Source organism: Oncorhynchus mykiss, chromosome 27, assembly GCF_013265735.2.
Source record: "Oncorhynchus mykiss isolate Arlee chromosome 27, USDA_OmykA_1.1, whole genome shotgun sequence".
Lineage (NCBI taxonomy): Eukaryota > Metazoa > Chordata > Actinopteri > Salmoniformes > Salmonidae > Oncorhynchus > Oncorhynchus mykiss.
The window spans coordinates 14,341,721-14,354,841 of NC_048591.1; the positions used below are offsets into that span (position 1 = coordinate 14,341,721).

The following is a 13,121-nucleotide window of genomic DNA, read 5'->3' on the forward strand; positions in this document are numbered from 1 at the left end:
AGCTACACCTCCAATTTACTCAAAATATGTAAATTAGCCTAACAGAAGCTTCTAAAGACATGACATCATTTTCTGGAATTTTCCAAGCTGTTTAAAGGCACAGTCAACTTAGTTTAACTTCTGACCCACTGGAATTGTGTTACAGTGAATTATAAGTGAAATAATCTGTCTGTAAACAATTGTTGGAAAAATTACTTGTGTCATGCACAAAGTAGATGTCCTAACAGACTTGCCAAAACTATAGTTTGTTAACAAGACATTTGTGGAGTGGTTGAAAAACAAGTTTTAATGACTCCAACCTAAGTGTATGTAAACTTCCGACTTCAACTGTAGCTTACTTAACGAAAGTTACTTGAAAAAGTAGTTCACTACATCCAAACTACATTGTGAAAAATTCTATATCTGAAATGTCATTGACTACAAATTGCAAGAACAGATCCCTCTGGAGTTAGATGGTAACAGAATGTGTCATTTAGCCTATTAAAGACAAAGTGAGAATTAGCCACACAACAAGTATTTCAAGTGAGAATTAGGCAGGTCTGATGCCCGAAAAAGATTCTGTCTACTTCACCCATATTGTATTTTTGCAGGTGTGCAGTTCCAGTAGTTACATATGGCAAAAAACACTACCAAGATTTCATTTAGTTGAACTACCACCAAGCTACTGAAAAATGTAATTAAATAGTTTACCTAAATGTATTTCACTACTCCCCAACACTGATGGTATCAAGCCCTCCTTACCCAACCTATCTTGAACCTATTTGGTGCCAGATCCATCCAATGTGCCATCAGACCTCAACGTAGCTTTGGCATTGAAACTACAGGTCAGCTTGATGTACAAGTTAGCTTGATGCACAGAAAGTTGGCGTGATGTATTTCCTGTGTGTGTTGCAGAGGGCATCTCACTGCGGCCAGTAGTGGACAGTAGCAGCCACAGGGAGCTTCTAGTGGTCAACTGCGACTTGGATCCAGAGTGTGTGGACTCAGAGCTGCGCTTGGCCCTGCAGTGGATCGCTGCCTCCGAGCTGGGCCTGCATGCCGTCTACTTCAGGAAGTGTAAAGACAGGAGGACATCAAAGGTGGGTACAGCACAGTACATCCTGTTACACAGGATCTGATTATGCCCGTGTGTGTGTGTGTGTGTGTGTATGTGTGTGTGTGTGTGTGTGTGTGTGTGTGTTGTACTCTTATCTGCATGTCTGCAGTGCACAAGGAGCATGGTAATCTGGCTAAGTGTGATGTCTCAGTTCCAGAGGGTGTTGCAGCTGGTGTCTCAGAAGGCATGGAGGATCGGAGATCTCTTCAACGCTGTCATCCAGTTCTGTAAGCTCCACCAGGAAGAGGAGGACGGAGGCAGCTCTCTGTCCAGCCTGTTTGACTGGCTACTGGAGACCCACTAGGCTCTGCCAACACCCCCCATCTACACAAACACACACACACACACCAGCTAATGTCTCCAACTGTGTACGCCCAATGCATCAAACCCAACCATCAAGCGTAGTGTTTCTCAGCGCATGTGTGAATCATGAAAAACCCCTAGCCTGGTAGCCAGATTTGTTTGTGCTTTAGCCAATTCCTCTTTCATTAATTGTGATGTAAGCCATGACAAGGAATGCTAAAAGATTTGGCTGACGCACAAACAGGTCAGACTTTCAGGCTAAAAATTCATCACACCTGTGATATTACACACCCTCTTATAGGACTGGCTATGGGACTGAGGACTTTCATTAGGGTGCAGTGAGCAGACATGTCTCCCTTTAATAAGATAAGCATGTTTCTCATTTTCTGATGTACGGTCCCTAGTTAGACGAAAACAAGGAAAACCCAGCATCAGTTTGGGATGTAGGCCTTATTTATTTAGTGCAAACAAATCAGCCATCTGAGATTTCTTGCCTGCAGAATTGGTATTCCTTTCGTTGTTATATATCCTATACATTACGTTTTCACAATCCGATGTGTTAATTTATAAATTATGTATTTATTACACATAAACACAAACAAGGCACCAATAAAACCCTGTACCCCATTCCCTCAACCCAACGAACTCAAAAAGACACCAGGTGATGTTTTAATGTACAGTAGCTATCTTGATGAGACTGTCAGGCAGCAGCCATCGTTGCAGTTTGGCTTTGCTGAGATCAACATAGGTGAGCAGTACTACGCTTGACAGTTGCCCAGAGCCTGTATTCACAAAGCATCTCAGGGCAGGAGTGCTGATCTAGGATGAGACCCCCCCCCCCCCCCCCCCCCCCCCCCCCCCCCTCCCATCCTGGTAATCATATTTATTATGATCTAAAATACAAAACTGATCCTATATCAGCCCTCCTAATCTGAAATGCTTTGTGAATACGGACCCAGATGACAGTTGTCGTTTACATTGGCCAACATTGTCTACTTCTATTGTAACTTTGTTACTGCTTAAGTTATCTGTCATTCTTCATGTTATCTATCGTTCTTAAGTAAGTTATCTGTAGTTCTTCATGTTCTTTGAGAATTGTTTACTTTGGATAGGTGTACATATTGTAGATTCTTGAACTGCTTCACCTTGGGGTAGAAAGACTGCTCTCCATCATTTCATTTTTACTACTTTCAGAAAGACAAAGAAGGTTTAATGTCTAATTTGTACGTGAATCTGGTTTGTCAGGTTTTATCTGCGTAGTGGTACTCTAGTGTTAAATCGTCGGCATTATAAAGCACACAATTCAACTCTGTTGCTGTAGAAATTGAATGTATCTTCATCTTTTGAGATCAATAAATTAATGTAATATGTGAGCATGAATAGTTTTTATTGAGGAAAAGATGGGTACAGAAAACATTCTTCCGTCCAGCCCATTCTCCAATCAACACACAAATAAACACTGATTATCAACACTGAACATGACAGAGGACCAAAGTGACCAGTCCAGGTCAAATCCTAACTGGTGAATGCAGGCTGAAAAGCTCTATAGGCCCTGCTCAAAAGTAGTGCACTTAATAGGGATTGGGTGCCATTTGGGACGCACACACTGCGCTAAACTGTCTGTCTACAGTGCTACATAGTAAAATGACAGTGGGACCATAGTAACTCACCAAAGCTATCCGGTCTACTGAATCTTACTCCACAGAAACTAGAAGGTCACATACATTGTGTCAGTGATAACTTCCGGGGAAGGGCATCTTCAGACAAGGCATTGTTGGAGTCATCTTCTTGTTGGGGGATGGACATCAGTAGTCAGACTGGAGTCACCTGTCCAGATGGCCTTCCCTTCCTCACACAATCTACTGACCGTAGGACGGGTCAGCGACAGGTGTTGTCCTTGCTGCCTGCAGCAGAGAGAAAACAGGGACAGGTGGTTGAAAAGGAGACAGAAGCTCACCTCATCCAGCTGTGGTCTGTTCATTTGAACTTTGATAAAGTGCTTGTGAGTGGATAAAAAATAATGCTTGTTTGGCTGTGAAGAGCTTGCAATGGCGTCTTTGCATTTGAACTAGGTATGATTATATAGAGGCCAGGGTTGGGCTCAATTCCATTTCAGGCAAATTTTGCTAACTCAATGCTGATTTGAAATGGAACTGACCCCAGCCCTGACAGAGGGTGCATATTACCTGTGATGGTGTCACCCTCGTAGTTGAAGGCGGAGGAGAAGATCTCGTCCGTGTGTCCCTCCATGACCTGAAGATAGACGCCAGACTGGACATCCCACAGGCGAGCCATCGTGTCAGCGCTGGCCGACAGAGCGTTGAGCGTTAAAACAGATCTGCAAGGGAGGAGAAGAGGAGGTTGAAATTGACAGCACATCAGCACTCTATTCTTAAAAGGTTATTAACTGTACATGGAGCAGGTATTTCCTATGGAGGAATGATTCTGATGGAACAGATACACAGACTTCAGAGAGATCGACAAGCACACACAGTGAGGTGAAGAAATGAACATGGGGCTGGGATGGTTAAATGATGCTGGCTCTGCATTGCCATAAAAGTAAAGTGTGTGAGAGAGAGAGAGATGAGGGGGATCAAAGAGGAGGAGCATGGAGGAGAGAACGAGAGCACAGAGGTGTACAATTTTGAGAAAAGAGGACACGAGGGAAGAGAGTGGTGAAAAGAGAGAGGAAAAAGAGAAGAGAAAGAAAGATGAGGCAGAAGAAGATGGAATAACTGAATGGTCATGAGTAGACCCACACGGATTCTGTTGAGATAATTACATTCCATATCAATTACTCTTTTAAATTTGTTCCTGCATATTTAATCAACAAAACAATTCATTTATTTAGCAGCATTTGGTTCTATGAAATTCATTCTACAGATATGATTTTTAATTTAATGGCCCAGTGCAGAAAAAAATGATATATATTTTCACACTATGGCGTTTGAATAATCCCGTGAAATTGTTAAAATGATGATAATGGCCTTTTAGTATAAGGGCTGTTTGAAAAAGACCGCCTGAAATTTCAGCCTGTTTTGGTGGGATGGAGTTTTGGCCTGCCTGGTGACATCACCAGGTGGTTAATTAGTTAATAGACCAATAAGATAGTTCCAAACCTCTGCAAAAATCAGCTCGTTTTTCATTTGTTTTCCCCACTCAAATTATTGCTTGAGAAATTGCTCCTTGCTAACAATTGTTGACCATTTTAATTGAAAACAATCACAGTAAGGTACTTCATTGTTACCCAGAAATGATTTAATATTAAAATAAAAACGGTTGCATTGGACCTTTTAGAAAAATCTGGTCCCTCCCTCGTAATGAGAGGAAGAAAGAAACAACAAAGAGTGGGGGAGAGGGAGATGGAGGGACGACAGTGGAAGTTAGAATGGAATTAAAACAGCGACCGACAGAGAGAAATAGTGGGAGAGAGTGATGAAAAAAGATATTGACAGAGCGGTTAGAAGGCGGAGGGAGGGGAGAGAGGTGTCCTGTTAGGGGGAGATGAGTGTCATAATCCTGTGAAATCATTCTCCTTCCAGCCTATTACCGAGGCTGGGCCCTGATGGCTTTCAGTAAACAGACACAAGACAGGCAGCCCAATGAGGCAGCTAGGGTGGAATTGCAACCTGAGTTTAGAGCGCCTAAATTGAACATAATTCACTTTTTATGCACTTTTCTCTCTAAGCGTATTCTGACCTTGAATTTAAGCATGAGAATAACATGTTCTTCACCCCTTATTCGTTAGGGCTGGAGATCAAATAAAACAAATTTGGTGGAGGTTTCAGATGCGCCGTATTCTGACCTTGACTCCCTCATAATTCCACCACCTTTACGCGCAATGAAATGATGAATAAGGTCGTTCTTTAAGATATATTTTACTTCATGGTCGTTGGCGCCAAATGTTAAACCAGTCATATGGCAGCAAACTAAAGCACTTTGAAATAATGGCAGGTAGCCTAGTGGTGAAGAGTGTTGGGTCTGTAACCAAAAGGTTGCTGGTTCAATTCCTCTACACGACTAGGTGAAAAATCTGTTGATGTGTCCTTCAGCAAGGCATTATCACTAATTATTCTTGTAAGTCACTAAATGCACAGTATATTAACTTTTCCACAGTGAACTTTATGAAATGCTGGCCTTATAATTTGGGATGACATTTGGAGACCATATGATTTCCAGAATGTTCTAATTATATGCCTAGATGTTTCTCTGTATTTTTGACCATTTGTTTCATGTTAAATATTAGTCACTATCGGTAGCCACCGTCAGTTATACCCACATACACTGACTTTAGTGTTACTTTCCTTACATTTAGCATTTCTTTCGTCTGTCACGTTTGTATGGTTGTTCCTGAGCATCGCTAACAATAGTGGATTACGGTATATTAGGCCAAACGGATTACAAATTGTGCAATCATTTGGGACATTTGAATAATGATGGAACGCAGACCGTATGTAGCAGTTTAAACCTGGAGCCTGCTTCACAATGACTGGACTGATGAATAAGGATTATTAGGGTAGATCTAAAGATGTATTTATTTATTCACTAATATATTACGTGCATAAAGGCTCTCCAAAGCTGTTTTTGTATTATCCATAAATACTTTCCTAACCCTTAGTATACAAGTATTAATATAATATACACATATTTTTAAATCTACCAACTGGTGCTGAAAAGGAGATGAATATGAGTGTGTTTACAAGGCTTTCTTTCATCGTACCCTAGTATTCTGAACCTTCCCTCCATATGTTCTAGTGACTCTGTCAAGAAAATTGTAGTTAAAGGTACAAAGGGATGGATTTAGAGGAATGTACTGAACATTCTATTGAATGAAAACACGAGGAAAATGGTTGGCCAGCAAGTGGGAGGGTTTCCAGCAGTTTAATAAATGTTAACCACGCCTGCAAAGTCCATTACACATCTGCATAAGGTAAGTCTGAATACCAACTATTGAGAAGTGTGTAGGAAAGGTGTGTGTAGGAAAGGTGTGTGTAGGAAAGGTGTGTGTAGGAAAGGTGCGCGTAGGAAAGGTGTGTGTAGGAAAGGTGTGTGTAGGAAAGGTGTGTGTAGGAAAGGTGTGTGTAGGAAAGGTGTGTGTAGGAAAGGCATACTTTTCCTACGTCTAAATCAGACCCCCTAGTGGCTGTGGCTACGAGCGACAAACACGTACACATACACACACAGCATGCAGGCATGTGCGCACACACACACACACACACACACACACACTAACAAATATGCACATACACACACAAACGTACACTGGCAGAACTGTCAAATGGCAGATGGCCTGATAAAATCACACACACATTCAGGTTACAGCTGGGTCACCTACAACACAGGCCCAGGTCACATGTGGTTCTATACAGCCGTGGCTAACGCAGTTACACAGTGAGCAGGGGCAGACTGTGCTATGGTGATTGGTTAATAAAACAACCAAAGTGTGATATTAAAGCGCTCAAGGTATGACTCTATAGGAAACTGAGACAAGAGCAAATTAAAAGTGCCAATCAAATGAGACCACAAGGGGAAGGGGGAATCACAGGTAGACCAGGAATCAGCCTGTATATAGAGCAGGTCAGATGGGCCCGGATGTTTCTGGAAAGCTCTGGCCTGAGGGACACACACCTTCAGGGTCACGTCTCTCTATGTCATCGTCGAGACGTGGTTGACCTAGAAACTGACACGAGAATCAGTAACAGGAGGTAGAAACATCCCCCCCCCGGCAAGAGGACCGCCGTCCTCATCCCTCCTGTCCAGTCCTGTACCCTTGTGAGTCTGACGGATGCTCCGAGGCAGACAAAGAGACAGAGCGAGAGAGAGAGAGGGGCCATTTTGGATCCCGTTTGAACCATTACCTGTCTCGGCGACTCACCTTGGGTATCTCTCCCTCGTGGCCCTCCAGTCTGGCAGCGCTGGACATTCTCGCTGTGCCTAAGTGTCAGGGGAAATCTTGATTTCTCAAAACATCCGGTGGTATTGCTTGAGCGAAGATGAAGTTTAACCTTAAAATAAAATGAACTCAGTTGGGCTGGCCTGGTTAGTCATACACCATAGTTGCCGGAACTGTGCTGGAAAGGACAATGTGAAAAATTAATTTTCAAGACACCACAGATCTGGGTTGGCATGACAGTGTGGAATGGGGGTGTCTGGGTACAGTACGGATATAATTGTTCAGTGCCTGGGAGATTGTTGAATACAGGAACTTTGTATTGACAGTCATGGAAACAGCAGAGGTAGAGGTACCCCATAATTAAATAGAACACCATTAGTATGATATACGGTGTACTGTATCTCTGTGGTCGTACCGTCAGCCGAGGCAGTGGCTATGAGTTGACCGGTGTAGTCGAAACACACATCCAGCACCTCGTCTTCATGGCCTGCTAGTGTGGCCATTCACTTCCCACACGCTGCCTCCCACACCTGGGGAAGAAGAGACACACGCACACATTCCGGTACACAAACACACATCCAGCACCTCGTCTTCATGGCCTGCTAGTGTGGCCATTCACTTCCCACACGCTGCCTCCCACACCTGGGGAAGCAGAGACACACGCACACATTCCGGTACACAAACACATACTGTAAGGACACAAACACACACGTGCACACACATAAGCACACACACACGCGCACATAGGCATTCACAAACACACACACACAGACACACGCACAAACACACACACTGGCAAAATGTCAAATGTTAATGCATCTATTTTTAAAACCTTTAACAAAAACAACCAGCTTGGTTAGCGCTCTAACAACACAATGGTTGTGTTTTCCCTCTTCACAATCTCCTCTTCAAGAATGCAGCCATGTGAATAATTCACACGACTACCCAGAAAACGTGACTCATCTTGGAATAATGAAAGGATTTAAATTTCCTTTTAAAAAGATGCAGAGCTTAAGTGATAGGAGACTACTAGAGAAAGAGAGAGAAAGAGAGAGAGGATGTGAGCTAACCCTACTGCTTTTGTCCATGGAGCCGGTGATGAGAAGGGAGCAGTCCCAGTCAAACTGAACACTGCTTATCTCCCCTCTGTGACCTATCAGTGTGTGGACACGCCTGGTAGAATGACAGTAGGGCGGTAATGGTGGTTAGACAATGACACAAACACATGGATGGACACGCACACACACACACACACACACACACACACACACACACCGATGGACACGCAAACACTGCCCTTTCCCACCTGGACAAAAGGAACACCTATGTGAGAATGCTGTTCATTGACTACAGTTTAGCGTTCAACGCCATAGCGCCCACAAAGCTCATCACTAAGCTAAGGACCCTGGGACTAAACACTTCCCTCTGCAACTGGTTCCTGGACTTCCTGACGGGCCACCCCAGGTGGTAAGGGTAGGTAACAACACATCTGCCCCCCTCAGGGGAGCGTGCTTAGTCCCCTCCTATACTGCCTGTTCACCCACGACTGCGTGGCCAAGCATAACTCCAACACCATTATTAAATTTGCTGATGACACAGCAGTGGTAGGCCTGATCACTGACAATGATTAGACAGCCTATAGGGAGGAGGTCAGAGACCTGGCAGTGTGGTGCCAGGATAACAACCTCTCTCTCATTTGTGAGCAAGACAAAGGAGATGATTGTGGACTACATTAACATCGACGGGACTGAAGTGGAGCGAGTCGAGAGTTTCAAGTTCCTTGGTGTCCACATCACCAACAAACTATCATGGTCCAAACACACCAAGACAGTTGTGAAGAGGGCATGACAACAACTATTCCCCCTCAGGAGACTGAAAAGATTTGGCATGGATCCCCAGATCCTCAAAAAGTTCTACAGCTGCACCATCGAGAGCATCCTGTCCGATTGCATTACCGCCTGGTACGGCAACTGCTCAGCATCTGACCGTAAGGTGCTACAGGGTAGTGCGTATGGCCCAGTACATCACTGGGGCCAAGCTTCCTGACATCCAGGACCTATATACTAGACGGTGTCAGAGGTGGACTCCAGTCACCCAAATCATAGACTGTTCTCTCTGCCTCTGCACGGCAAGCGGTACTGGAGCGGCAAGTCAAAAAGGCACCTTAACAGCTTCTAACCACAAGCCATAAGACTGCTGAGCAACTAAACTAATCAAATGGTCACCCAGACTATTTACATAACCCCCCCATGTGTTTACACTCCCTACTATTCACTGTTTATTATCTGTGCATGTACCACCGCACATTGAGTCGGTACCGGTAACCCCTGTATGTAGCCTCGTTATTGTTATGTAAATGTCTTGCGTTACCTTGTGATTGATTAGATTTTTTAAAACTTTTGTTTATTTAGTAAATATTTTATTAACTCTATTTCTTAAAACTGGATTGTTGGTTAAGGGCTTGTAAGTAAGCATTTCACACCTGTTGTATTCGGCGCATGTGACAAATACAATTTGATTTGATTTGATTGTAAGACACACATGGATGGACACGCAAACACACACATACACACAAATGCATGAATGGACACGCAAACACACACACACATGGATGGACACGTGAACACTCACACACATGGATGGACACGTGAACACACACACACATGGATGGACACGTGAACACTCACACACATGGATGGACAAGTGAACACACACACACATGGATGGACACGTGAACACTCACACACATGGATGGACACGTGAACACTCACACACATGGATGGACACGTGAACACTCACACATGGATGGACACGTGAACACACAGTGCAACAACTCACTGCCTTCCTGAAGACAAACAATGTATACGAAATGCTTCAGTCTGGTTTTAGACCCCATCATAGCACTGAGACGGCACCTGTGAAGGTGGTAAATTACATTTTAATGGCATCGGACCGAGGCTCTGCATCTGTCCTCGTGCTCCTAGACCTTAGTGCTGCTTTTGATACCATCGATCACCACATTCTTTTGGAGAGATTGGAAACCCAAATTGGTCTACACGGACAAGTTCTGGCCTGGTTTAGATCTTATCTGTCGGAAAGATATCAGTTTGTCTCTGTGAATGGTTTGTCCTCTGACAAATCAACTGCAAATTTCGGTGTTCCTCAAGGTTCCGTTTTAGGACCACTATTGTTTTCACTATATATTTTACCTCTTGGGGATGTTATTCGAAAACATAATGTTAACTTTCACTGCTATGCGGATGACACACAGCTGTACATTTCAATTAAACATGGTGAAGCCCCAAAATTGCCCTTGCTAGAAGAATGTGTTTCAGACATAAGGAAGTGGATGGCTGCAAACTTTCTACTTTTAAACTCGGACAAAACAGAGATGCTTGTTCTAGGTCCCAAGAAACAAAGAGATCTTCTGTTGAATCTGACAATTAATCTTAATGGTTGTACAGTCGTCTCAAATAAAACTGTGAAGGACCTCGGCGTTACTCTGGACCCTGATCTCTCTTTTGAAGAACACATCAAGACCATTTCAAGGACAGCTTTTTTCCATCTACGTAACATTGCAAAAATCAGAAACTTTCTGTCCAAAAATGATGCAGAAAAATTAATCCATGCTTTTGTCACTTCCAGGTTAGACTACTGCAATGCTCTACTTTCCGGCTACCCGGATAAAGCACTAAATAAACTTCAGTTAGTGCTAAATACGGCTGCTAGAATCCTGACTAGAACCAAAGAATTTGATCATATTACTCCAGTGCTAGCCTCTCTACACTGGCTTCCTGTCAAAGCAAGGGCTGATTTCAAGGTTTTACTGCTAACCTACAAAGCATTACATGGGCTTGCTCCTACCTATCTCTCTGATTTGGTCCTGCCGTACATACCTACACGTACGCTACGGTCACAAGACGCAGGCCTCCTAATTGTCCCTATAATTTTTAAGCAAACACCTGGAGGCAGGGCTTTTTCCTATAGAGCTCCATTTTTATGGAACGGTCTGCCTACCCATGTCAGAGACGCAAACTCGGTCTCAACCTTTAAGTCTCTACTGAAGACTCATCTCTTCAGTGGGTCATATGATTGAGTGTAGTCTGGCCCAGGAGTGGGTTGAGTCACTGATGTGGTCATCCTGTCTGGGTTGGCGCCCCCCCCCCCCCCCCCCTTGGGTTGTGCCGTGGCGGAGGTCTTTGTGGGCTATACTCAGCCTTGTCTCAGGATGGTGGAAGTTGGTGGTTGAAGATATCCCTCTAGTGGTGTGGGGGCTGTGCTTTGGCAAAGTGGGTGGGGTTATATCCTTCCTGTTTGGCCCTGTCCTGGGGTGTCCTCGGAGTGGGCCACAGTGTCTCCTGACCCCTCCTGTCTCAGCCTCCAGTATTTATGCTGCCGTAGTTTATGTGTCGGGGGGCTAGGGTCAGTTTGTTATATCTGGAGTACTTCTCCTGTCCTATTCGGTGTCCTGTGTGAATCTAAGTGTGCGTTCTCTAATTCTCTCCTTCTCTCTTTCTCTCTCTCGGAGGACCTGAGCCCTAGGACCATGCCCCAGGACTACCTGACATGATGACTCCTTGCTGTCCCCAGTCCACCTGGCTGTGCTGCTGCTCCAGTTTCAACTGTTCTGCCTTATTATTATTCGACCATGCTGGTCATTTATGAACATTTGAACATCTTGGCCATGTTCTGTTATAATCTCCACCCGGCACAGCCAGAAGAGGACTGGCCATCCCACATATGCTCTCTCTAATTCTCTCTTTCTTTCTCTCTCTCGGAGGACCTGAGCCCTAGGACCATGCCCCAGGAATACCTGACATGATGACTCCTTGCTGTCCCCAGTCCACCTGACTGTGCTGCTGCTCCAGTTTCAACTATTCTGCCTTATTATTATTCGACCATGCTGGTCATTTATGAACATTTGAACATCTTGACCATGTTTTGTTATAATCTCCACCCGGCACAGCCAGAAGAGGACTGGCCACCCCACATAGCCTGGTTCCTCTCTAGGTTTCTTCCTAGGTTTTGGCCTTTCTAGGGAGTTTTTCCTAGCCACCGTGCTTCTACACCTGCATTGCTCGCTGTTTGGGGTTTTAGGCTGGGTTTCTGTACAGCACTTTGAGATATCAGCTGATGTACGAAGGGCTATATAAATAAATTTGATTTGAACACACACAAGCACATGGATGGACACGCAAACACACACACACAAACGCATGAATGGACACGCAAACACACACACATGGGATGGACACGTGAACACTCATACACATGGATGGACACGTGAACACTCACACACATGGATGGACACGCAAACACACACACACACAAACACACACACACACACACACACACACACACACACATGGATGGACACGCAAACACACACACACACACACACACACACACACACAAAAGCACATGGATGGACACGTAAACACACACACACACACACATGGATGGACACATAAATACACACACACACATATGGATAGACACGCAAACACACACACATTGATGGACGCGCAAAAACACACACACACACACACTTGGGCACTCACCTCCCAGATGGAACATCCCACAGAGAAACAGTGTGGTCAAAGGAGCCAGTGACTAGCTGGTCACCCACTGTGTTAAACGACAAGGAGATGATATCTGCTGAGTGGCCCTGAGAGAGGAAGGAGAGAGAAGGGGGGGGGGGGGGGGGAGAAGGAGGGAGGGAGAGGGAGGGGAAGAGAGAGGGAGAGAGAAAGAGAGAGAGAGGGAACAAACAAAAAACATGAAAGAGAGAAGAGAATTTGATTCGTTACACTTGCAGAGTTCACAAAA

The 13,121-nt window shown here is 44.4% G+C and overlaps 1 protein-coding gene and 1 pseudogene across 3 annotated transcripts in view; one reads left to right on the forward strand and one right to left on the reverse strand.

Moving 5' to 3' along the window:
- The window catches only part of LOC110507624 (A-kinase anchor protein SPHKAP), an 82,438-nt gene extending 79,666 nt beyond the window's left edge, over positions 1-2,772 (forward strand). For all 3 annotated transcript variants that reach the window (XM_036964926.1, XM_036964927.1, XM_021587725.2), the window contains 2 exons: positions 895-1,079; positions 1,248-2,772. In XM_036964926.1, the coding sequence (XP_036820821.1) occupies positions 895-1,079; positions 1,248-1,400 (338 nt within the window). In that variant the 3' untranslated portion in view covers positions 1,401-2,772. The remainder of the gene's footprint in view (positions 1-894; positions 1,080-1,247) is intronic.
- A 127-nt stretch (positions 2,773-2,899) lies between these two features.
- Positions 2,900-12,962, reverse strand: LOC110507079 (annotated as a pseudogene).
- Between the last annotated feature and the right edge of the window lie 159 nt (positions 12,963-13,121).